The sequence below is a fragment of the Osmerus eperlanus genome, chromosome 4 (genome assembly GCF_963692335.1).
Source record: "Osmerus eperlanus chromosome 4, fOsmEpe2.1, whole genome shotgun sequence".
Taxonomy (NCBI): Eukaryota; Metazoa; Chordata; class Actinopteri; order Osmeriformes; family Osmeridae; genus Osmerus; species Osmerus eperlanus.
Window position 1 is genome coordinate 18,981,083 of NC_085021.1, and position 25,960 is coordinate 19,007,042.

General features: G+C 43.3%; 3 protein-coding genes across 4 annotated transcripts; 1 reads left to right on the forward strand and 2 right to left on the reverse strand.

Moving 5' to 3' along the window:
- On the reverse strand, positions 1 to 16,946 carry slc16a4 (solute carrier family 16 member 4). 2 transcript variants are annotated; one of them, XM_062459942.1, is made up of 10 exons: positions 16,498 to 16,946; positions 14,860 to 14,997; positions 11,765 to 11,903; positions 11,305 to 11,437; positions 10,949 to 11,092; positions 10,489 to 10,650; positions 9,510 to 10,172; positions 5,382 to 5,593; positions 4,252 to 4,345; positions 1 to 437 (listed from the first exon to the last, which is right to left on the reverse strand). In XM_062459942.1, exons 2-10 carry the CDS (start codon positions 14,880 to 14,882, stop codon positions 220 to 222), a joined length of 1,788 nt encoding a protein of 595 aa, XP_062315926.1. In that variant the 5' UTR covers positions 14,883 to 14,997; positions 16,498 to 16,946; the 3' UTR covers positions 1 to 219. The 2 variants fall into 2 exon arrangements, with proteins under 2 accessions (XP_062315926.1, XP_062315927.1); XM_062459943.1 differs by lacking the exon at positions 16,498 to 16,946 and adding an exon at positions 15,803 to 15,882.
- Positions 16,947 to 19,778: 2,832 nt separating this feature from the next.
- On the reverse strand, positions 19,779 to 20,928 carry lamtor5 (late endosomal/lysosomal adaptor, MAPK and MTOR activator 5). The gene is made up of 4 exons (XM_062459983.1): positions 20,771 to 20,928; positions 20,637 to 20,698; positions 20,367 to 20,484; positions 19,779 to 19,980 (listed from the first exon to the last, which is right to left on the reverse strand). Exons 1-4 carry the CDS (start codon positions 20,914 to 20,916, stop codon positions 19,920 to 19,922), a joined length of 387 nt encoding a protein of 128 aa, XP_062315967.1. The 5' UTR covers positions 20,917 to 20,928; the 3' UTR covers positions 19,779 to 19,919.
- A 3,461-nt stretch (positions 20,929 to 24,389) lies between these two features.
- On the forward strand, positions 24,390 to 25,720 carry prok1 (prokineticin 1). Its single transcript, XM_062459947.1, has 3 exons — positions 24,390 to 24,521; positions 24,789 to 24,914; positions 25,232 to 25,720. The coding sequence occupies exons 1-3, from the start codon at positions 24,450 to 24,452 to the stop codon at positions 25,349 to 25,351; spliced, it is 318 nt and encodes a 105-aa protein (XP_062315931.1). The 5' UTR covers positions 24,390 to 24,449; the 3' UTR covers positions 25,352 to 25,720.
- The last annotated feature ends 240 nt before the right edge of the window (positions 25,721 to 25,960 follow it).

Sequence of the window (25,960 nt, forward strand, 5' to 3'; positions counted from 1 at the left end):
TAGCACGAAATGTGATTTTGGCTTATGATCAAAAGTTACCAAGCAGGATTCATCGTTCTGGTGAAAAGGAAGTCTCTGTTACATCCATGACCGGGCCTTGTCCTATGGTGGTCATACTCATTTCCCCCTCTATCCATCTGATGCTCCTTCTCTAACCGTTGAAAGGACATCAAGGTCCCCACGCTGGCGTAGGTATGTTTTAAGACTGCATTGGGACTGTTAGGGAGACGAGGTGGCACCGTTGTGAGGAGGTTCTGGACAGAAGCATCCGTTGGTCTTCCAGCCCGTGTCGACGCGGCGGGCCAACGCTCGTTTCTGGCGGGCCTCCCAGCGCCTCGCCAAGGGCTCCAGGAACAGAGAGACGGAGGAGAGGAGATAGCAGATGCCCGCCAGGTAGAAGGAGCAGTCGTACGTCTGGGTGTAGTCATACAGGAAGCCTGCAACACACCTCACGGTCAGGGGCTCTGGGACTTAGTAGACGCCAGGAGTAACACGAACTAGCAATGAGGTGAGATGGACTGTTAACCCTTGTGCTGCCTTTGGGTCATTGTGACCCACCGGCATGGTGCAAAAGGTGGGTCACAATGACCCAAAGGCAGCACAAGGGACAGGAGTTAAAGAGGAGTGTGTAGGTACGTTAACCATCGTTTCATCCTTAAGCATAAGCTATGGAAGCAAATCGTTACCAAAATTCAAATGCAAATGCATTTCCAGAAATGCATTTGCATTTTAAGAATGTGGCTGCATTATTTGACTCATAAATGAAATTAGTAATCAATCATCCTATTTGCATTTTAATTTTCTTCTTCAAGAGTGCTCAATCTTTCACTTAATTAAAATGAAAAAGAAATAGACATTTGAGATTTAATTTTCAAAACATGCCCCAGCAAATAGATACCAAAATTCAATTTGAAATGTAAAATTTGAAAATTAAAATGCATTTCCAGAAATGCATTTTCATTTTAAGAACGTGGCTGCAAAATCGTGACCACAATTCAAATTCAAATGCATTTCCAGAAATGCATTTTCATTTTCAAGAACGTGGCTGCAAAATCGTGACCACAATTCAAATTCAAATGCATTTCCAGAAATGCATTTTCATTTTAAGAACGGCTGTAAAATCGTGACCACAATTCAAATTCAGATGCATTTGCAGAAATGCAAAATGAACGAAAAAGCATTCTGAGCGGCGCAGCAGAGTGACGTCAGTAGCCGCTCTTCTTCAGCTCCCTGCTGACCGAGCTATCCATCTTGTTCGGTAGGGAGAGGTGTGCACATCTGCATTGCATTACATTGCAAATGTGCCGGGAAATTGATTGAATTGCCGGGTCTTTAGAGGACGCATCACAGACTGAGCAACTTGATGTCAAACAATGACTAAAACAGTGGCAGAGCTACTATTAATGTGTAAATCTGTGACGGCAGAGTATGCAGCCAAGCTCTCTATGACTTGTTCTACTCGGTCACGGGCATCAGACTCAGATATATTATTAGATTCTACCTGTTCAGCTAATTCTAACAGTGTTTGCACAATTTGAGGGAGCGCCATGGTCTGTGATGCGTCCTCTAAAGCAGCGGTCCCCATCCTTTTTTGGCCACGGACCGCTTTCATGTAAGACATATTTTCACGGACCGGCAGAACGGAGTGGGAGGAAAGATAGGCCCTGGACAGCTGCGCTGCTAATGCATGTACATTCTGGGTTTGATGTGATCCTAGTTAGTGACTTCCACACCTAATGCGAGCGCGCGAGAAAAATAGTTTAGCTGAAATGAGCGAAAAATAGTTTTTGGAATTCTTAGCCTGGTTTTCCATCGTTATATTGTTACTAGCTAGCTTTCGATGTGTCAGTCCCACTGTTGTGTGTGACTATAACCTACGACAGTGACACCCGAAGTGCGTTCCTTATATCCAGTTCAGGCCTATTCCATAATTTTGTTTGATTGCTCTCACGGCAGAAAATCCCGCTTGATGTTGGAAATGGAAGCAGGGTTTTCAGTGCTTTAGTGGCGATCTCAGGATAGCCTTCATCCAAAATACCGATAGAGTTGTTGTCTCAAACAAGCTTCATTGAGTGGTAACTATCACTTGTCATGTGTCAAGAGGAAGAGACGCGCATGATACCGTTCAATGAAGCCCACAAACTTGCAAAAAAATGAGTAAACACACGTCTTTGCAGAGCTTTTTTGCTCAGGGGAAAAGGCCCGCGGAGAAGGAGAGAATCAAGTCATTTTTCAGAATAAAACGTCTTTCAGACTCTGATAATCAATTAAAAGGAAATAATGTTATTAATTCTTTTTTGTGCGGCCCGGTACGAAATGACCCGCGGACCGGTGGGCACCGGTTGGGGAACGCTGCTCTCAATCAATTTCCCGGCACATTTGCAATGTAATGCAATGCAGATGTGCACACCGCCCCCTACCGAACAAGATGGATAGCTCGGTCAGCAGGGAGCTGAAGAAGAGCGGCTATTGACGTCACTCTGCTGCGCCGCTCAGAATGCTTTTTCGTTCATTTTGCATTTCTGCAAATGCATTTGAATTTGAATTGTGGTCACGATTTTACAGCCACGTTCTTAAAATGAAAATGCATTTCTGGAAATGCATTTGAATTTGAATTGTGTTCACGATTTTGCAGCCACGTTCTTAAAATGAAAATGCATTTCTGGAAATGCATTTGAATTTGAATTGTTGTCACAATTTTCAAGCCACGTTCTTGAAAATGAAAATGCATTTCTGGAAATGCATTTGAATTTGAATTGTGGTCACGATTTTGCAGCCACGTTCTTAAAATGAAAATGCATTTCTGGAAATGCATTTTAATTTTCAAATTTTACATTTCAAATTGAATTTTGGTATCTATTTGCTGGGGCATGTTTTGAAAATTAAATCTCAAATGTCTATTTCTTTTTCATTTTAATTAAGTGAAAGATTGAGCACTCTTGAAGAAGAAAATTAAAATGCAAATAGGATGATTGATTACTAATTTCATTTATGAGTCAAATAATGCAGCCACATTCTTAAAATGCAAATGCATTTCTGGAAATGCATTTGCATTTGAATTTTGGTAACGATTTGCTTCCATAATAAGCATCCTTGATATGCTTCACAGTTACAGTGTCCCCCTTAGGACGACTCACAAGCCAACCGGAAAGCTAAAATAGCCTGTTGCTGGTTCTGAGGTGTAAGGTTAGAGTGGCCTGGGGTGAGTTCACCCTGCATGTCTAGCGGGAATGGTAAACACAGCAGCATGCTATATCCGGATAAACCCTGAGGGGGTCATTGATCACGTTTCAGGCCAGAAATACCTGGGCCCCTCTCAGGATCTTCAACAGAGTGGACAAGACCATGTCAAAGAGTTCAAGGGAACACCACGCCACCCCTAAAATGGGGCCAAGTGTTAGCTAAAGGGCACAGTGTTATTTTTCCTGGAAACACATCCATGTGGCTGGTGCATGTGCCTGAGCGTTAATCATGTCTTTCACCAATATCTACAAGGGGGAGGTTTTTTCATACCTTTAGAAGTGAAGGTAGAGTACAGTTGTGATGAATAGTCACTCATTTGTAAAATCTAAAAAATTGCTTGAGACAAACCAAGGCCTGGAGAATGTTCATGGCACAAACGTGTTCCCTGGGTTGAAAATTAATTCTACAGCCAAACAAACTCATCTGTTGACAGTTAAACCGTGTGATGTCAATCCAGCCTGGAACATAACCTTGTTATTCAAAGACGTACCTTGACTTAAGGTGGGGCGAAATTTGACCCGGTCAGTCCAAAAGACAACAACTATGCTTAGGGCAGGACTAACTTTAGCTTGTTTTTCTCCTTGGGTCTTTTAGCCATCACAGTATTAATGCCAAGTGCTCCTTTGCAATAGGTTGCGGAACTCAAAACCCTAACAGCCCCTGACAGCAGAGGTGGCAAAGAAATGTCCAAACCAACTTTAACAGTAATTAGAGAGACTTTACACTATATGTGAGCCTATTACAACAGCTGTTATAGCCCTTCAAAACATATATTTATTAATGATATCTTTCAACAAAATAATTAATCAGGATAAAAATTAAAAATAAATAAAAAGAGACTGCAGCAGTTAGGCTTACTGTCTAGTATGGAGTGAGACGGTTGGGAATTGCTTAGTGAAACACCTTTGGCTGTAGCGAGATCCTGTCCCTCCCAACCTGTCCCTAACCCCTCCCAGACTAGGTGTCATTGCTGGAGGTGTTCCCTTACGTGTGTCGGAGTGAGCTCACCTGCGAGGGGGGGGCCTGTGAGGCAGCCCAGACCCACAAAGAACATGGAGAAGCCCATGGAGTTGTTGAGCTTCTCTTGGCCCACCAGGTCCACCTGAAGATGAATAAGTTGGTAAGATCATCATCCATGCTTCAGGCTGCTGCTTTATATGTGTGACAGGTGCCTAATTTCACATCCGTGCTGGTGACATCCCAGAGTTAAGGGGCATCTTAACCTTTCAGACGACAGTCAATTATGTATTTCTTCTGAGTTTTCAGATTACTATATAGTACCTTTTTATAATAGTATTTAGTCAGGGAGTCAGGTGGCTGAGCGGTTAGGGAATCGGGCTAGTAATCTGAAGGTTGCCAGTTAGATTCCCGGCCGTGACAAATGACGCTGTGTCCTTGGGCAAGGCACTTCACCCTACTTGCCTCGGGGAAATGTCCCTGTACTTAATGTAAGTCGCTCTGGATAAGAGCGTCTGCTAAATGACTAAATGTAAATGTATTTGACTGATTTACAGTAAGGTTAATGCCAACATGAGCTTGGCCCACAGTGCAGGGTCAGTGGGTTAAATCCTGAATAGACAGTTGGTGGTTGACTCAGTCAACTGACAGTCCTGGGCCTCTCCTTATTTCCACAATACAGGGAAATGGCCAAACAATGCACAGGTGGTTTTAGGCTACATATCGTCTTGTCAGATATTGTCAGTTATTCATTCACACACGTACACATGCGTATTGGCTTCCCCCTGCCTGTGCATAAGACCCTCAGGTGAAGGGTGGAGGGCCTGCGTCAACATAGAGAATCCAATACATTTACAGCATCTCCCATCTGCTGTCACGCACACACATGAATACACACAGTCATCCGCCCCCTCCAACCATATCACGGATACAACGTCACTCATGAACAATGCTGAATAGTAGGACTGTTTGAAAAAGCAAAGGTTTAGGGTTGTTAGAGCCATTTCAACTGTTGTAGCATACGACCATGTGCAATGGTTGCCCATGGCCATTTCCTGGGCTTTGTATCAGGTCCTCCTACAGATAATAGGTGTATTAGTACAACACACTCAGCTGTCTTGAGTATTGATTTCTGATGGCCTAACAGTAGGACACACACACACACGGACAGGGTGCCTTACCAGGACGGGCAGCAGCAGTGCCATGTAGCCTCCGCAGAAGATGGCGAAGAAGACCGCATAAACCATAAGCAGAATGAAGGAGTCGGCCAGGGGCGAGAACAGGTTCACCACCCCGCAGAGGATAAGGTAGGCCTTGTGGTAGTGGTACTTGTGGAGCAGGTTCCTGTCCGCCAGCCAGCCAGACCCCAGCTGAGCTATGGTCTCTGTGATACCTGGGAGGGAAGAGAGGAAGTTGAGCAGTGAGAAAAGAAAGGTGTAGGTGTGAGAGAAGGAGGTAGAGGTGTGACAGAGGAGGTAAGAGGAGTATGAGAAGGTGTAGGAGTGTAAGAGAAAGGGGTGACAGTAGGGGGTGGGGGAGTGAGAGAGGAGGAAGGGAGCCAGAAGGAGGGAAAAACCAAGGAGCAGAAGGTAAAGAGAAAGAGGGGTGAGGTCACAACCCGGTATGCGCTCCATGTTTTCCTGAGCACCTCCTATGTTTTTGGACACCTCCGTCAGACTTTATACTGTACATCAGTGAGCCTGAGATCCCCCGCAGTGAACTAGACATTCTGGGCCTCATTTATCAAGGCCTTTTTCCAGGCGTTAATTGTTCGCAATGACTAACTTAACTGATGCGGGCTATTTACAAACATGGGGGACTTGGGTAAAATCGAAAATCATTCAAATGGAAAACAGACAGGAACTTTCAACAGTGGAGATTTAGATCACAACATCATAAGAAGCCATTCCAGAATGCAGCGGGCCAGGTCGCTGCGTGCATGAGGAGGTCCTGTGAATGGTAGTCTGAAGTAACCATGTCTTTACATTAAACAGCTTTGTGTCGGTCTATTTCATATTGTGTCCAATGTGCCACTGTTGCACATGTGTTGGGACAGCGGAGGGGCCGTGTTGGCAACAGGCCAGGTTTAACCCTTGTGCTGCCTTCGGGTCACATGACCCAAAGGTTCACAACGAACCATCGTTGTGTTTACCCAATTTCACCCAATACAAAAACAAATAAAAATAATTTTCTTTTAACCATTGCAATGTGGGGGGTCTGAGACAGCCCGACAGTTAAAAGAAAATGCTTCACTTTGTTTTTGTATGAGGTAAATTTGTCGCAATACGACAGTGGGTCACAATGACTGATGGGTCAGAATGACCCGAAGATAACACAAGGGTTAACAAACGACCTGCCAATCTGTGACCTGCACTTTCAGAGAACACCTATTAATCAATCATTGTGCTGAAGCATGCTCCAAAACAACCAATGTGCATGCGGGCAAGAAATAGAGAGATTGTAAGTTAATGAGAAATTGTGTAACATAGCGAGCGAGAGATGGATTGTGAGGGGAAAAAAGGAGTGAGACAGAGAGGTTGAGTTTGAGTGGGTTACAGCTACAGACTGTTTGTGCGTGAGGGAGAGGAGGAAGGGAGAAAGGGTGGGGGGTGAGGGGCGGAGACTGAGGCACTGCAGCACACGCTCCTGCACCACCATCAAACGGCAGCTCTGGTACAAGAGGAGCAGCAGTCCCACTGGACTCACAGGACAGACTGTCCACACGTCCCCCAGCCTGACAGCTGCTTCACATGTCGGACATAAAGATAACGACTCATTCAGAGTCGAATCAACCCGTATCGATTTGGTTTCGTGTATTTATCTGGCTCTAGCGTAGAGCTATGATGACGGAGCAGATATCCTGAGCTTGGATGCTGAGGTCAACTGGAATGTGATAGGCTTTCTGCAGCTATTGACCGGTTCAGGAATAGCTTGCGGATGGCTGCACTGACCCATAGATCAATGAAATAAACAGGTCCCATGCAGATATCAGTGGTGGTGGATCACTGCAGTGATACCGGCTACAGCCAATGACATTCTCCCCTCGAAATAAAGGGATTTTAGCTGTTACTCTACACCTAAAGATGGTTGAGTAGTAAGAGCGTTTTTTTTTGCAGGTTATGATTGCCTACATAAAAGGCTAGGGATGTGAAAATGCCTAGTCACCAATTTTCGCACCCACTGTTCTTGTGATGTAATGAAACCTCATGCATCTCTTCCTAAAGGTTACACAGATGACACGGCAGCTGTACGGTGTTTACATGTCCTCTGCCGGCCTCCGCAGAGCTCCGCCCCCTGGGGCGTCTGTCCCCTCCAGCTCCAATGAGTCGCCAGCTTGTTTGTGTGTTTTAATCCGAGCAGGTCTGGCGAGGTCCGCAGCTGTTCCCGTTGAACCACTTCACAATGCTGCCTAAGTAGAGCCCACTTAAAACTCACGCATCCCCCAGGAAAGTGAACAGGACCCTTGCAAAGACTCTTTCTCTCTTGATGCGTTTTAACCTCATGCGCATATAGGCATATGCAGGTGCTACCTTTGAAACAGCTTTAGGATATTAGTTTCAGGAATGCCATTAGCCCTAACTTCAAAGAAGGACAATAAGTCAGTATGTCAAACAGGCTTGAAAACAAACTCATGTCAGTTCTTCATAGCTACTATTCTCATTACTAAGCAAGCTTTTCTGGCATGCCGCGCCTCTCTTTTGTACACACTACAGCCCCAGCGCTCCCCCGCACAATGTCAGCCTCTCCAAAATTGGACCCGAAAAATCGAGAGCCCCTCTGGTCGCCACGGCAGCCACTTTACTCAGTAAGCTGTTGCCTAGCGACTCCCCCCAGGCACAGATTTGGGCGGCGGTAGGCCTAGTCGGGTCTATAGTAGCCAATACTCCCTGCCAGACCCAAATGGGCCTCTTTGATTGGCAGCTAGGTGGGAGGGGAGGCTGGCTGGACCCTGACTGGGATAGGGTGGCTTTGGGGCGTGGGTGGCTTTCTCAGAACGCCACATGTGACCAGAGAATGTGACAGTCGGCATGAACCAGCGCATCGCGTTCTGCTCTCGCCATGGTTCACTGGCTCGGTCTAATTGCTGGCACGGACCATTATTGGAGAGCCCCGGATCGCAATGGAAATTGAGATAACATTTATGGGCTGTAGATCTGAAGCTGAGATCTACACCTTTGCCCATTTGGTCCTATTAGCCTCCTGCAGAATAATTTACCCTAAACATCCTACACAACTTAGACCAATAAACCCCCCACTGCTAGAACCCAGAGACAGAAAACATGAATCGGACTTCCCTTTCTGATACAGGTAGGATGTTCTGGAACTGCTTGGGTCCTTTTTGAGCTTGAATTCTATTGTAATTGTATTCTATTCTATTGTAACAATCAAATATTCAGGTACAATTAAATATTCATGCTCTTTGGTGTTGCATCACAATGCTCCTCCCATAACATCATTCATACAAGACCTCCTGCTCTGAAGCATTTACATCAGCAACCCATGCAGCCGTATCTACGAGTGGTTCTACCCATTTCCATAAAGACTACACAATTCAGACAAGGGGGGAATTAGATGCTATCCCTGGAGAGTACAGTAGAGGTTGATGTATTTTTGCAGTACAATACAGTGTTTGTACAGTGACGGCTCTGATAATTTACAACGCACGTGTACAAGCGGTGGTCGAGAAAACCTTAATACAGCCCCTCATTTGAAGTGGCCTCATCAATAGAAATACTGCTGAACCCAAAGACTTTAGTCAGTGGGCCAGAGTTCAGCTTTTATGTAAGCACATTCATTACATAAGTCTGAGCTGCTCACAAATAATTAATGCTTAGAAGTTGACAGAGTACTTTCTTTTCTTCTTTGCATCATATTTACAAAATAAAAAATAAAAAACAGAGCTTGTGCTCCTCCCATCTAGGTGAAACGCTCTGCATCTCCGACATCTGAAGCTCCATTCAAAGACTGTGGGCAGAATGATCTGTATATCCAATGCCAGGCTCACTGGCTCGATTGCCAATATCTTGAGGGCCTTCTTTTGCGTTGATCGCTTGTTCCACACACGGACAGTGTGTGGAACAATTATCAGTTATTGAACAATTATCAGTTATTGTGACCTGGTCAAACAAAACTACCCACTGATGCTAGTTGTTCCTCAACCCGCACTGAACAAGGCTGGATGCTATTACCGCAGGCTGAAACACACGCTTACTCATTTAGATCATGTTCTTTTTTACAGTGTTGTCTTATTCAACACTCATCTTACAGCTGCAGTAGACAGGGGGGGGGGTGCTCACACTGAGGCTTACCTGCTACTGAGATGATGAAGGAGGCGTCCATGGCGTCGATGCCCAGGTTCCTGGCTCGTGCTGACAGGTGGAAGTAAGGGATGAAATAGGCCAGCTGGCTGAAGACCAGAGACCAGGTGTAGATACAGAAGAAAGGGTCCTTCAAGAGCGAGAAGTCCAAAACTTTGGCCTTTGTGACGGGAGGTTCGCAGGGAGTGCCAGCGCGCGGCGAGAACCCGACGGCCACCGAGCCGTTCAGGCTTCCGTTGGTCTCCGCCAAGTCGTCGAGACTCTGCCCCTTCCCCCCCCCGCCAGAGTCGTGCCCGTTCGAGCCGTTCACAACCAGCCGGGTCAGTTCAGGATTTTGTGGGGGGCACTGGGATCCAGGGCCGAGGGGGGATTTCTCTGAGATCTCCTTCTCCCAGTGATGGGATGGCAGGGGAGGGGAGGGAGAGGAGGGGTCCACTTTGGCAAAGCCGTTGGTTAAGGGTGTGGAGGTGCCGTTCGCGCGCCCGTTCTTGGTGTGGTCCTTCTCTGGACTCCTGGGGGAGACGGAGGGGCTTTTCTTGGCGGAGGTGGAGGTGGAGGAGGGCGAGATGGTGGAAGGGCGGATGTGGATGGGTCGGAGCAGCATCCCGGTGGCCACCAGGTTCAGCATGAGGCCCCCTAAGATGAGCAGAGTTCCTGGGAAAGGAGGAAGCAGAGAAGCACAGTCATGACATGGAGGCACCATCCATCAACCCCCACATGGCAACCCACCTGCAGCTGAAACTCTAAGTGTTGTACGGAGAACAACTATGAAAAAAAGGAGCTGTTCTTATTTTGCATAGGCCCCTCCGAAAAACGCGGATCAATTAATATCTGTTGACCGCCTTTTGGACGTAAAACTCTGAGTCCTGCTACATGCTACAGTTTCAACAAAGGAATAAAGCTTGAACAGATTGATATTTCAAATACTGACGAATTTCTTCCGAGTCCCCTCTCTTCCGGAGATACATACCTTGCCAGGCATACTGCTCAAGGAGCAGCTGAGTGAAGGGTGCCAGGGCAAAGGTCAAACCCATCCCAGAGCGTCCAATAGCATATGCCGTCGCTAGTCGTTTTCGGAAGTACATTGCAATGATGACAGAGGTAGCTTGGTACAGCAGGGCAAAACCAAGACCTGCGAAGGGTAGCGATAGAGATACAGTAAGACATTTGGTTGTCACAGATATGCCTTTGACGTGGAAGGTATAATTTAACTTAAGAGTACAACAGCAACACAGGTACTGCGAGGTTGCGGTCTGAATACAGAGAATACAGACCAACAAGCAAATGTCATGAAAATAAGAAGAAAGGCGGATTTAAGACTAGATGTTCATTGTGAGCTAACAGGTGCACATTGGCCCATGAGTAGCACTGTCTCCAATGTAAAGCAAATGCAGTTTTCACAAGGATGAAAAGAGACCGTTTTCACTCACCAACAATCAGTCCCATGCTGATGTAGAGAAAGGTCACACTGGAGGCAAATATGCTGGTGAGAAACCCTCCACTGACCAGCACTGCCCCAGCTATGGAGGTGACTCTTGTCCCCAGCTTGGCACAGGACACAGACGCCAGGGGAGCTACACATGAAGACCACAGTCATGTTTGTGTGTGTGTGTTTGTGTGTGTATGTGTGTGTGTGGGGGTGATATGTAATTCGTAAGTGTATAGTAATAATAATGCAATCATCACACACAGAACTGTATGCACTAGAAATAAGATGATAGGTACAGAAGCAGTGTATGATATGTTTAGTGAGTTCGTATCAGTAAGTATTGCTTTGACCCCTGACCTGCGGAGAGCCGTAGACTGGACATGATAGAGCCAATCCAGCTAATGCTCTCTGCCGAACCTCCAAACTCATCCTGGAACGCCACAAAGAAAAGGCCGAAGGTCTTTAAGGTCCCCATCACCAGCACGTTGACCTTGGGACCGCAAGCACACACATTTAGTCATTTAGCAGACGCTCTTATCCAGAGCGACTTACAGTAAGTACAGGGACATTCCCCCCCGAGGCGAGTGGGGTGAAGTGCCTTGCCCAAGGACACAACTTCATATTGCACACCCGGGAATCGAACCGGCAACCTTCTAATTGATAGCCCAATTCTCTAACCGCTCAGCCATCCACATGTTGACAGACTGTACACATACGTACAGTGATATACGGCTTTTATATGTGCCATGTTTAGGATCATTATGAGGTCATTTGTGTACGTAAAAACTGGACGAATAGTGTAATAAGGGGGCCGTACCAGGAAGCAGTGCAGCACCACCATCCAGCCCCAGCCTCCGTCTGGAGGGTCCACGTACTGGATCTTTGTCTCCTTTTCCTTCTCCTTCTCCTTGACAGCACCCCCTTGAAACAGGCTGATCTTGGCTGCCTTGGCTTCACTGTAAAATAAACCAGAAATTCAAGCACATCATGTGAGAACCACACACATGCAGCCAAGCCTCAAGCTGCTTGTGATCATCATAAGCCAAACATGATTTCCCCCAAAAACCTACAGTTAGAGGGAGAAGTTAATTGAATATTTTGTAGAATGATTCATTTGTACGTATTTAAATGTGAGACTTCTGGTTGAGTGGTTTAAAGTTGAAACACAAAGCTGTATTGATTCAAGGCTCAGTTGGGAGATATGGGGAGGTCCACGTGTACAGACAGCTAGACGTGACCCTATAGCCCCGTATAGGTGCTGTTTTGACCTACGGCAGGGCAGGAAGAGAGGTTGACTTCACTGCTCGAACCAGCTGACCTTTCTCACACTCTGATTCTGTACCTCCATGAACAAGCTCCCTTACTAACTCAGGAATGACAGCAAAAAAAATTCCTAAGGGAGATGCCATTTCCCTAATGCAACAAGACAGGCCTTTTCGTATCGGCAGTACTGAACAGTGCTGGAAGAAAGAAATACAACTCGAGGATGCTGTAAACATTCAGCCCAGCTCATGAAAAACACCCAACAAAAAATTTGAAACGATCCACTTTATGTTTTCAAAGTGAAAGCTGCTTCAGTGCACTGTGTCTTCATGAGAGACCTGTCTGCCTTCTGCCTCAGTAATGAATCCCCACCCCATCCCTTACCATAATAACCTTTACTCTACAAGCTAGCTGGTATCAATGCAATGTCTGCGTGACCACTGGGGTGTGAAATAGGTCAGTTAAAATGTGGTCAGCTCTGGCTACCTATTAATCTCTTTCTTCTTAGAAGACTTGCTTTAGACCCAGTGTGTCCTCTGTAATTAAAGCGAGTGTTGGTCACAGCCCGTGTCAATATTTAATTCCACTCCATCTCTTGACTCTCTCAACTACCGATGTCAGCAAATCATGTTCCCTGCACATAGCCCTCCACCCTCCCTTGTGGTAAGGCCAGAGTTGGATGCTACTGAACACCATACCTGACTCAGAAAGACTGAATCTTTTTTAGGCCACCGTCAACATCTACAGTGCAGTACTATGTGTGCTACCATGTGTAGATGTATCACTAAGGTCATTACACCCCAACTCTCCTGATCTGCGGTCTGCAGCAGTTGGTTGCGATAAAAAAATTCAGTGAGTAGTACTTCTGCATTTAATTGGAAAATAAAAACAAGAACCTTCTGTCCTTGATTCAGTTCTTTCCAGTACACACCCTCATCTGACGGCAGCGTATCAGCAGCAAAACTCACAAAGAGTTTCACTTTATATAGTGTCTCACTCAACAGGTTAAGAAAAGCTACTCATCATTTGACTACACCAGCCAGTTTAGTCAGTCAGTACAATCTGTCCCCACCAGTTTCTGCCTCAACCCAATTTCAAATTTTAAGAAGGGGTGTGGTTGCAGGCTTCCTTTTCAAGAGCTCTTTACAGGTTAGGACCCCCCCCCCTCCCCACTCCCCCATGCCAATGAATTCTAATGAATGTGGTGTTCATGGGAAGGGTGGATGGGTTTCTGGGAAAGAGAGGTGGCTGGGTGATGGTCAAGAAGAGGCGCCAAACAAACTTTGCCACCTACACATGCACCTATACATACAGTATATACTTTTTCAAATACTTTCTAATAGGCCGTCTTATGGATGTCACTGAATGGCTGGCAGGGCCTGGGATGGAGAGACAGTCATGTTTAAAGGAACACTTCATTGAGAGTCATTTCTACACAGAGAGAAAAACATCACTAATGTTAGTTCCTCTGCCCCTATAGGGTTTATGAGGTCATGTTTCTGGAGGAGGTGGAAGGGAAGGGCCTAATTGAAAACAGAGGTGGGTCCTAATCCTTTCAAAAAGCCACGGTTCAGCTTATTGGGACTTGAAAAACAAGTGCAGGTCATAAAAACCCCCAACAACATCCCACCTATGTAGCTGTGATAACCCTACGCCCGTTCAAACACACGAGCCACTAGGAGGTGACATGAGAAAATCACAGGTAGGAAGCTAAGGACCATTACAAGCCCAGCAGGCAGATGGAGTTACAGGCTTGGTAGAAAAAATCCAAAGGATGCATATCGATGTCAACCCACCATTTAGGACTGTCTATGTGCACACTCCATGATAGGTTTGGGTTCTATTGGGCATTTAACAGGGTCAAAACTGGGCAAGAGAGAGTCCTCTCACTCAAGCAACAATAGAATCATAGACCTGTGCTGGGTTGAATCCATGTCACAATGTATTTGTGAATGACTTGATTTATCGTAGGTTGCATTTTGAACAATTGGGTTTGTGACATTGGCATTATTGTGCCTAGTATTGATTTCAGTCAAATCAAACATTCTCAAAGTAGTAGATGGTGATTATCTACATTTGTATTTCCCCCAGCTATGGAGGCATGCAGTGGCAAGCAACACCAGGCAAGTATGTCGACAGTTGACATACACTCCAGGGTTTTAATCAAGATCAAAGGGGGCTTCTCTCTTTCTGGAGCACTGAGGAAAAAGGAGCCTAGTAAAGGTTTATGACATCTGCTATACTCTTTACAGATATTCAGATCTAGCCAAAGAACCATTAAAACAACAACAGAGTGAGGAACCTCCAGAAGCCTATGCTTTAGATTCTAAGGAATGAACACTGAAACAATATGAAGCATTGTCATTGATAAGTTGTGAGTAGCATTCATCGTTTTAGAAGTAAAAAGGCAGTTTTAACAGAGAGAATTAACTGTTGAGAACTTAAGGTGTAAATACATAAACATAATATGTATTTAGAGTATAATACCCTTTTGTCTTTTTTCTATGTAAAGGTGGATAAATAAACACTGCAATGTCTCTGTACTGCTCTATTGATCCAGGCCTTGGTACATGCAAATGAACTTGACTAATAAAGGTTACTTGTAAACACAATATACAGGGAAAGTGAATACTATGAATGGTAGTTTACCTGTTGTGGTCTTTAGGTAGCATGATTGGATTGAGAAGTTGATACAGCAGGGAGATGCCAAAGGTCCTATATAGACGTCATCCTCAGGTTGTGTCTAAGGAGTTAAAATCTATAGCTGCTTCCAGATGAGCCTCATACCTGCAACATGATGAGAAATTACACTTAACCCTCAGGCAGTACCATGTGCTGCAAGTTTACCCATATTCTAAGAATTAGAAACGTGAAGGATAGCAACATCCTTCGTATTTGTGAGTGTGTGTGTGGAGTGTGTGTGTTGAGTGTGTGTGTGTGTGTGTGTGTGTGTGTGTGAGGAGGCCGGGGGTCAGGGTTGGATCCTGTCCATCGTGGTTATCTCAAGAGCTTTATGGGGCCCGCCAGGGTTGTGAACCATCATCTGGGGTCAGCTCTGAGATCTACTATTCACACTGCCACTCAAATGTGGAAGCTGACCAGACATGTCCACAAACAAGATACCATAAAGCATAATGATAAACATGTTGATATAATTAATAATCTCAGAAATGTTTCGTAATTTACAGGTAATTAGACATGCAAATCTGCTTTGCGATGGAGAAACATGAATATAGTTGAAATGACAAAATAAAGATTCCTTCACCCCAACAGTCTTCTCTGAGTTGTCTGTAGAGGGGTGTGATGAGCTACACGCTACAGTGTATTATACAGTTAAAGTGGGAAGTACTGGCCTATATGGTAACAAATAAACAAGTCTGTTTCTGGAGCACCAAACCCTGCAAACCCTCTGATCTAACTAGTCACATTCTTGAATCAGCTTAGTTGCTTACTGAGGAAAGCAAAACAATCATTAGTCATGAGGAATTGTGAGATTATGCTGTAAAGTGCTTTGTGGTTATCTGAAAGCTTGGCTTAGTTTATTATCCCTGAAAAGCGAGTGGGACAACTGTGCACTGTGTTGCAAACTCACAGGGAGATATTTGGGGGTTTTCAGAACTCTGGGCCCTTGGTTGCCTTCAATTCAGAAGAATATGTGTTAAATTGTCTCCTTCATTTGGCATCTATGTTTGTAGAAAATGGGTGCGATTGTATAGGGGAAAGCATTTACAGGTATACTAAGAATGAGTGTGTTTACCTTCAATCGGAAGATATTATACATGAAGTCCATAATGAAAGCAATAATAGTTGAAAGATAATTTGCACAAACAAGTTTCAAACTATGAAAGAAAAAAGTATTTATATTCCCTTATAACTACTACAAATGTCATAACCAAAATCATTAACATTTTTGGAAAATGAATTAAGAAACAGAATACAGTTTTAAACAAGTTAATTATAGCAAAAGACGTGATGAATTTTTGTTTTCCAAGATTGCATTTCCAGCGTAAACAGACAATTTGCATAATTCAGAGCAGGTGAATCTGTTGATATGGGTTTTTTTTCACTCAAAATAAAAGTATGTCTCTTTTAATTTAAATCCATCCAACGGAAAAGTGAACGTGAAAACATAAAAGGTGAATGAATTGAACAATTATAAACTATAGTAGGCTAGCCTACGTTCTTGGGATACTCTTGCCCCAATGAATGAAATTGAATGATCAAACCATAATTTAGAATTTGAGAATACAATGCTTGTTAAATTGAATATGCAATATCTTTACGTACCTTAATTCTCCATCACCTGGACACAGTTTAATGGTCAATAAAAAAAAACTTATCTGCGACCGACCTAGTTCGTACGGGGGTGCGCGTGCCATCCAGTTCCGTTCAGAAAAAGATGTTTCTGTGGTACGTCGTGCTTTCTCAAAAGTCGACGCAGAAGGACCTTTACCCTCGAAGAGGACCGTGCCATAACTTTCGCACTATCTGTCGGCTATATAGTTCAGGGTTACGCCTCTCATCATCCCTCCACGCCATTCTGGTAATGGTGGGTTGGGTTGCATGAACCAAAGCCTTCACAGGGACAGCCACGTGATTGAAACCTTATTGTAAACCTTCAATTAACAAAAACATCTGCTGTCAAACCAAAACTTAACTCGCAGGACCATTCGGCTGAACTTGTTGACACAGCAGCAGTTTTTAGATAGTTTTCAGGCTCGTTGATAAGTCGTGAGATCTCCCTCACTTAACGTTACACGATACCACTGCAGACGAGCGTTATTTTTGCCCTAGCCTACATTATGGCGTGCATGGCTGTGCTATATAGTTTTCTGTTTAATATTTGCATATTACCAAACGTGTTATTTGAAAACTGTGTATAAAAGCTTTAAAAACATACAATGTATTGATTAATCTAAATGTTTAATGTCTACTGATTTCTTGAATTCTTAAGGACAATTAGGATACCCTATGTGAAATATACAAACAAAATAATTTAAGACACCTGTATAGGCTATTAATAATTGCAACAAAACGCAAATATTAATACAAAATAATACGTAGTTAGGAATCACCCCACCACGTGATTGTCGGAAGAAACGCTGTGAGGAAAACCAATAAGGTGTAGAAAAGGAGAAAATAATGAACGCAAGTCAGTCAATAAGTCAACTCTAAAGTTAAAGTTTATCCAGACGTTCTTCATAGAAATCACTTTTCATTCAGTAGATGTTACTCTAGTTACAGTACATGCAACATGAACATGCAAGAGAAAAGGCTTGAGTTGCGTTAAATATGGCTGTTTATTGACTAAATATATTACTCATGTTTTAATATGCACATGCTTTCTACTCATCCAAGTTCACAGAAACTTTATGATTCAGTAAATCATTAGAAAGAATCCACACAAAGTGACTGAGGCTACATTTGCACACACATTTACAGTTTTTTCCGATTGTGTACGCACAATTTTGAAAACAGGACCCACTTTGTCACAACACACGATTCACACAACCAGACACACAAGTATCAGAACACCTCAATCTTTTGCTAAATGAAACACTTCGTTCAAAACTATACAATCATTTATAAAAACCCAATTCTGTCACCGTATACCACATTCATCATAACATTCGACTCTGTTTGAACCAGTTACACACGGTTGTGCAAAATTTTAAACACTTTTACACTAACATTTTTCTTCTAATGATATAACCTACTTGATTTTGTCAGAGATATTGTTACAGTACAGTACATAAAAGTACATGAATATGTTGACTAAACACAACACACAAGACCAGTACTGCACACAGATGAAAATATTTACTGTATTTCTCCACATTGTCTAGGTAAAGGTTGCATTTTGTGCAGAAAAATCAGAACATATTTCAAATTGAATACTGTATAGTAGGCTAGATACTGTAAACACAGCAAATACATTTGTGGAGACAAATGAAAGTATTCAGCAAATGAAATACAGAACATTGTTTCAATCATGGACTGCAGTGAATATGTACAAAAAAGTACTGATGTAGTGCATTTTACTGTACTGTACTGTAGACAGTAGAGAATAGTAGTTTTCACCTGTGCTCTGGTCGAAATGTGCAAATTACTGTTGCAACAGTATATTTGCTGAGGTTGGGCTGAACTCTCCGTTCAGCCTCTCTCAATGTTGCCCCATGGTTCACAACATGGTCAACCAATGTTGTTTGAATTTCTTTATATACTGTAAATGTGTCCCTATTCTTCCACAGCCTCCAGGTCTACCTCTCCCTCTCCATACCACTTCCTTCACGGGCTCCCCCTCTCATCCTCACTCTCCCTCTTCCTGCAACATTGCCTTCCATTTTTGATGAGGACAGGTACACTGACCAGGGGGGTATTCCAGAAAGCAGGTTATGCAACATAAGCGGGTAAGTTAACCCACCAGCTGATTCATAATGTTGCAGCAACCTACTTGAAATGTTGCTAGACTGGGTGTGAGCTGGGGAGTTAACCTATCCAGGTATGTCACATAACCTGCTTTCTGAAATACCCCCCTGTTGCCTTTTTATAATGCTTACACCTGATTAGTATGTTTACATTGAAGCACTTTAGTGCTTGTACACCTGATGCCCGTGTTTGATCCATTCGTTCACGTGTGTCATTTAACAATGCAGTGTCTTGAAAAGGCAATTAGGTGACAATCTTATATTTCTGTGTCTAATGTAGAAAAGTGTGTTTAGTGATTTGCAAAACACTGTGTGTAGTATTTTGCAAATAGTGCGAGGCTGAGAATGTGCTTATAGTTGTGCAGATCTGGGCTGCTGTGTTATTTGACATTTTTGTCTAAGCAATCGTAAAAAACTGTAAAGCCCACTAGGGTCTCACATTAACATATAGCCTAGTGTCGTTCATCTATGCACAGTGGAATTTATTTAAAATAGACATTCGATTAAAGTATGTATTTCAACCTCTAGGTATATCGATAGATCGAAACATGTAGGCAAATTCATTATTTACATTTACACTTTTCTACATGAAATACCTTTTTAAGCAAAGACGGGAATACATTTTTGACTGCACCTTATGTTCTACATGGATTCAGAATGTGTGTACACATGATGTTTGTTAGCATTCACTGTACAAATTATTATAGACCGACTTCTCCATTGGCGTACGTTAAATTATTGTGGTCCCCCGCAAGAACAGAGCGCAAGTTCTCCCTCCCCCACCCCCAACCACCCCCGAAAGAAATATTGTTACACTTATGTCTACATAGTGCAAAAACTGTGGGATGAGTTGCTGTGGCAACAGATAAACAATAAATGTCTGAAATAACAGTAGGTGTTATTGTTGGTTTCAAGCACACCTGCCTGTATAGCTAGTCTTTGAGCTCTTTTGACACAAATTGTTGTGTCAAAAGTTGTGCCTAAAGTTTTTAGCTTTAAATTTGAGATGTAAAATCAACCAATCAGCATGTAACCAGTCTCTGTAGAAATGGGAAAGGCTCAACTTGGGTTTACCAGTGGCAGTGTGGAAGAAACCTATTGCAAATTAGCGAACGGGAAAATACCACCAAGGGATCGGTAAACCTTTTAAATATATTTTTTATTTTCATTTATTTTACTATTTTTTTCTCTCTCTTTTTTACTAAATGCTAGGTGAGGTTGTTAAATCTCTGTGGGCCCCCGCAGTGCAAGGATGTGTCAGGCCTCACTTGATGTTTGTTTTCATGATGCGATTTTGTGAACAGCAACTGTGATTGTGCCATGCCTCCTCACTAGGATATTCCTGTGGGAGAAACATTATGGTTAAGGAAACAAGTCCATAACAACAAAGATTCATATGACAGTAGTCTACATATTTAAAATACGATTAAGTGTTCGAGTGACAGTTTCATGAGATGAATGGCAATAATGCAAAGCAGCCACAAGGGGGCAGCCTACACACATTTACAGAGGCTGTGTCCGCGGCCCAAGTGAACACTAGTTACCTTACCTACACACTCAAAAACATTTAATACTAATAGGCGGAATGAATAATCCATTCCGACCTTCATCGGTAATTTCCTTTAAAAATCTGAGACCAGAAAGGCCGCGCGCTTTAAACAGAAGGACGTTGCAAAAGCCCATCACATCATATTCCTTTACCTCCTTGGAGTAGGCTGGTAGACTTACCCTGTGTCAGACTCCAGGACCACAGTAGGAGTGTCTGTCGGATCTTTGCAGAGGGCTGCTGCTTGTTGGGCCAACACAGACACAACTCCACCCTGGTCATCAGTTAAAGAGCCTCGACCTGTGGGTGAGAAAAAAACTAACTTGAAACGAAGATTTGAAGCAAAAATTGCGCTATAGGCTACTTACATAGCTACTGTTGCTAGATAACGTTTATAAAAGTTAATGTGCTGTAGCCTATTACAAAATATATAAACATCACACTTAGCTTACAGCCTAACGTGTGCCCCTGTTGGTCTGTGCAGAGAACACCGACCACCGCTGGATTCTTCATGCTGTAAAATATAATGGAGGATGTTATTAAAAAATGTTTCATTACTATAAAAGAAACAGATATTAAGACTTACGTTTCATCAAGATGCTCTTCAAGTGCAGACTCCATAACTGATGCTATTAAGATAAACCTAGCAATATTTATTTTGTGATAGCCTGCTTCCTTGACTTGTTGTTGGGTCAGCTGATAATCACGTGAACGGTGAATTGTAAGGGGCATGTTAAAGGCCAAAAAGAACGAACCGCGTACAGAAGTCAAAACACCGTTCTCTTTAAGTCGCCTGAGTGTAAACTAAATGATTACATTAAGCATGGATTAAATATATAAATAATTGTATGTATTTTTTATTTTATAAAAAGGACGTGAAAACTCAAGGGCCACTACAAACCGAGTTATTGAGTCTTTTGACTAACACATTTTGGTACTTGAAAATTATGCTTTTTTGTGATCCCTTCTACAATATATTTGTTACTGATTATTATATGAATGTATCAGTCAATCTGACATTGATTTCCCCACTAAGCTAGGGCTGTGTGTGTGAAGACATATCAGTTCCACAATCTCTGTTAAGATAACAGCTCCAAGGGTCAACTCCTCTATTCTGTGCAGCCTGCGTAGTAGGTGTCAGGCGAAGGTTTGAAAAGGATGCTGATCTTATCTAGAGGTTGTCCACAGCCTGCTTAGCCTCAGCTTCGACAGACAGGCCTATTGTCACAAGCTGGCTGTGCTGTTGGTGTGCAGGTTCACTTCCTGATGTTCACATGAAAGTTCCCTTTAAAGCATATCTAAAAACAATATTTTACAGTGGACAAGATCCATCCCCAATTTGTGAAAAGAGCAATACATTATAATTTATGATTGTAATACGGTTCCATCAAATTTGATGTATACCTTTAATAAGCAATGATGGGGTCTTCCTCTTTTACATCAAAAGGAGGTTATTTTAAACCTTAACATCTCAGTGTATTTTGACCCCAAACAAAATCACTCTATGTCTGTCTTATCAGACAAATCGTCCCTCTGGTATTGCGTACCCATGATAGTTATAGTGACAATAATATGCTTTGATTAAAAAAATAAAAAAATAAAATAAAAAAAGGGTTAAATTTGCCATTATTTATTATACATTTGTTAGTTAACAGGCATTCCACTAGTTGTGTTGGCCATGTCTTCCTTTTCCCATGTCCCATGTAAGAGCGTCTGCTAAATGACTAAATGTAAACGTTACAGAGGTTGAAGGGCAGTGACCCATAATTTACATTTAGTCATTTAGCAGACGCTCTTATCCAGAGCGACTTACTGTAAGTACAGAGACATTCCCCCCGATGCAAGTAGGGTGAAGTGCCTTGCCCAAGGACACAATGTCATTTTGCACAGCCGGGAATCAAACCGGTAACCTTCAGATTACTAGCCCGACTCCCTAACCGCTCAGCCACCTGACTCCAAGCTGAATAATTCAAGCTGAACCAGTTGCTTCTAGGCGGTAGTCATCTGGCAGGGGAATGAATTAATGTCGGACGACAGAAGTGAATGGTGAATGGACAAGATTGAAAAAAAAAAACGACAAAGTGATTGAACTTGAGCCTCCAGCATACATCACCCACTCGTCAGATGCCAGTTATTTTGGATGATCAGAGGTAAACACAAACACACACTTTCACTGTCAGGAATTCAAACCAACACTAACATCAAAATGTACTTTACATTTACATGTACATAATCTATATTATTACTATCACTGTTTTCACAACTTTTAAGCACTGGTACAGATATACGTAAATAGTTTAAAAATGATTGTTTTACCATTTTAAACCTGACCCAGTGGTTTGGGTGATAAACTTCCTCCAAAGGTGAGTCAGGTGGCTGAGCGGTGAGGGAATCGGGCTAGTAATCCGAAGGTTGCCAGTTCGATTCCCGGTCATGCAAACTGACGTTGTGTCCTTGGGCAAGGCACTTCACCCTACTTGCCTCGGGGGAATGTCCCTGTACTTACTGTAAGTCGCTCTGGATAAGAGTGTCTGCTAAATGACTAAATGTAAAGTCTCATGTGTTCTGTGTTCTTCCTCAGGGCAGCCATTTTGTAAGGCTTTCCTCCTTGGATTGATGATTTCTGCTCTGTCTTGAGGAGGGTGAGGCCCTGTGTTTCTGCTGACGCAGCAGAGGTAGGCGCAATGTAATTATGTGGCCAGGGTGTCAGAGGAATCTATCACCTGCAGAGTGTAATGTCCTGCTGACTTACCCAAGGGGTGCGCTCCCGATCCTTCTCCGCACCCCTCCTTTCCATCTGAGCACCTTAAATCAGAAACATTGACACCTCTTGGCCATCAACACACAAGAGCGGGAGGAGGAGAAGCGAGACGATCCTCGAGACGAATTAGAGCTGGAAGGAAATGCATAAATAGGTGTCACATGTAGTTACTTTTAGCCTTTTCATATTGATCAGCAAAGTCTGCAAAGGAATTTAGCCTACGACTGAGATTGAGTTCCATGTGCGTCATCAAGCACGCACGTACCATGAAAAGGTTACATTTATTTCATTAAAATTACCATCTTATACATTTTTTCACATCTTAAAAAGGGTCCGTATTGTGTTTTGCGTATGCAGAGAATCTGAATAATGTAGACACTGAAGTCAAAAGAGCTGATCGAAAAGCAAAATACTATATTTCAACCCATATTGTGGATATCATCTTATTCTTTACCTACTCTTGAAATAATCTTTACCTAAATGCCCTGAAAACTATTTTCGGTTATATGTTGATCCGCCTCACAGAGATTCTGGACAGTGAGAGTGCCTGACAGGTCAAATCAAATCACTTTATAACCTCAGGGCCAATTATCCTGCGTAAATACATTAAGTGATTGATCTATAGTGATCTACCTACAAGCTTCATTTTTAAGCAGAATGTTAAAACAGACGCGTACGCAACAACTTTTTCAAAGCTTATATGATTGTCGACGATGACTCACCATGCTTTGAGAAGAGATGTTATTGCCGCACATAATTCAGGTTTGCCTGTGACTGTCGAGTATGGTAGCACACAGGCAGGCCTGTGACAGGTCATCTTGTCTATGTCCAGACGCTTGTTCACTCAGGTTTCAGTGCAAACTGAGTTTACACCCCCCCTATGCACCTGAGACCCTCATCGCCTCTCCCTCACTCCAGTTCAGAGTATCAGACTTCATAATTGTATAACAGTGTGGACGGAAGAGGAAAACAAATATTGATTATATTTTACAACAAAAAATATGGACAGACTGAATGATAAAAGTAGCATTTGAAGTAAATCTTGAAACAGTTCTAACGGAAACTTTGAACCTTTACCAACTGTACTAATATGGCTCACCATCCTCTTTTACACTGTCTGCTTACACACACTGGGCAGATCCAGGGTGACTGGGTCTCACCCTACGTAACAGAAACCATTGATAAGACCGTCTCCATCAGCCCTCCATCAGATGAATGAGATGACAGACCTCCTGAGGAGACAGGGGAGGGGCGGGGGCGTGGGTAGCATTGGGAAGGAGGGAGGGAGACAAGAGGAAAGGAGGGAAGAGGGCGGGGGGGGGGTCTGCTTCAGAGAGGATAAAGAGAGAGAGAGAGCCTGTCACCCAAACCTCTTTGAGTCGTCCTGGAGCCTGTATCTGACGGAAGGGAGCGGGAGACATAGTTTAACCAAGCTCCGGTGGACTGTGTGGAGGTTACCTGCTTCTACGCCTCTCTCCTGTCCTGCTCTCCTCCTATTTCTGCCATGAGGACCAGACTGGTCTTACTCGTCCTCCTGCTGTTGTCCTTGAGCGGAACCAGGGCTGTCATCACCGGGGTGAGTGGCTCTGGCACAGCACCTCCATGCCCTCACATGGGTAGGTACTGTAGGAAACAGGTACAGCAGGTGCCATGTCATCACCAAGGTTTTTTGGTTTCATGTAAACATAGACTACATACGCATGAAAACTATTTGAATGTCATTTTGTACCATTAGGGAATTGAGTCTTATTGATGATGGATCTATGAATTAATAGTTTAAGGTACAATGAAGAAAATACATATAATATGGGAGGATCTCTCTCTCTCTTTCCATCTCTCCCAGGTCTGTGACAGAGATGTGCAGTGTGGCTTCGGGCTGTGCTGTGCAGTCAGTTTATGGTTGCGAGGTCTGCGTATGTGTATACCAAGAGGAGTAGAGGGCGACGAGTGCCACCCTTTTAGCCACAAGGTACCGTGAGAGGACACACACATGCACATTTATAAACACACATGTAGGCTGCCCTCAGTATGAGCTCAAATTTGTATTCAAGCACTTGGCAGCTGCTTTGGAAAAACTGCTGATACCGCCAGTGGCTATTGATTTGCCTTCTTGAGAATCAACTAAATCACAGTAATCCATCACTTTAGGTTGTCTGGAGAGGCAGTGGTAAGTTCTGCCAGCAATGTTGATCTCCTCCAAGCGGTCATTGCTGATCCTGGGAGAGATCAGTCAGTGGTACGTAGGTCCATGTATGAGCACCTGTTCTCTGGCACTGTCTTTCTCAGGTGCCCTATCAGGGCAAGAGGCAGCATCACACGTGTCCCTGTCTTCCGCACCTTGTGTGCACGACTTACACCGAAGGGAAATACAGGTGTACCAGCGACTTCAAAAACATTGACTATTGATGGCTACCTTCAATCCTGGCGGAGAGGCGGATGGCGATGATGACATCTCAGAGGAAAGACTTGAACGATGAGGGACAGGGGAGCACAATCTTAACTTCACTATTAACCTGTCTGTGCTCTGTCTGGATACCACTGTATGCGCTATATGCACTCTCATTCGTTTCCTTGTGTTTTCAAGATTACGTTGCATTTGTAAAAGCACTTCACAGTCCAAGACGATGAATGAACAATGTAACCAACATGCTGAAGTAGACTCATTTTATGTTGTAGTAAGTTGATTTAATTTTATGAGAAGCCCTGACCAAACAATTGTGGATAAGACTGTGATAATTACCTTTTTCGTTAATTCATGTGACAGTTATCTTTTCAAAAAAGTAATATTTGTGAATAAAACTCACTCTAATTTATGTTCCTTGACCTTGTACTTTCTTTGCTTCAACGTTTGCTGTTCTTATAGTCTAAAGTCAAGTGTTTATTATCAGCCTCTTCAAAATGCTCTCAGCACCATGACCTCACCCGCAATCACCTGACCTTGCATTGCCATTTTATCCAAACTAAAAGCACACAATGTCAACTTCAGATACACATGCTTCAGTGGTTAAAATGAAA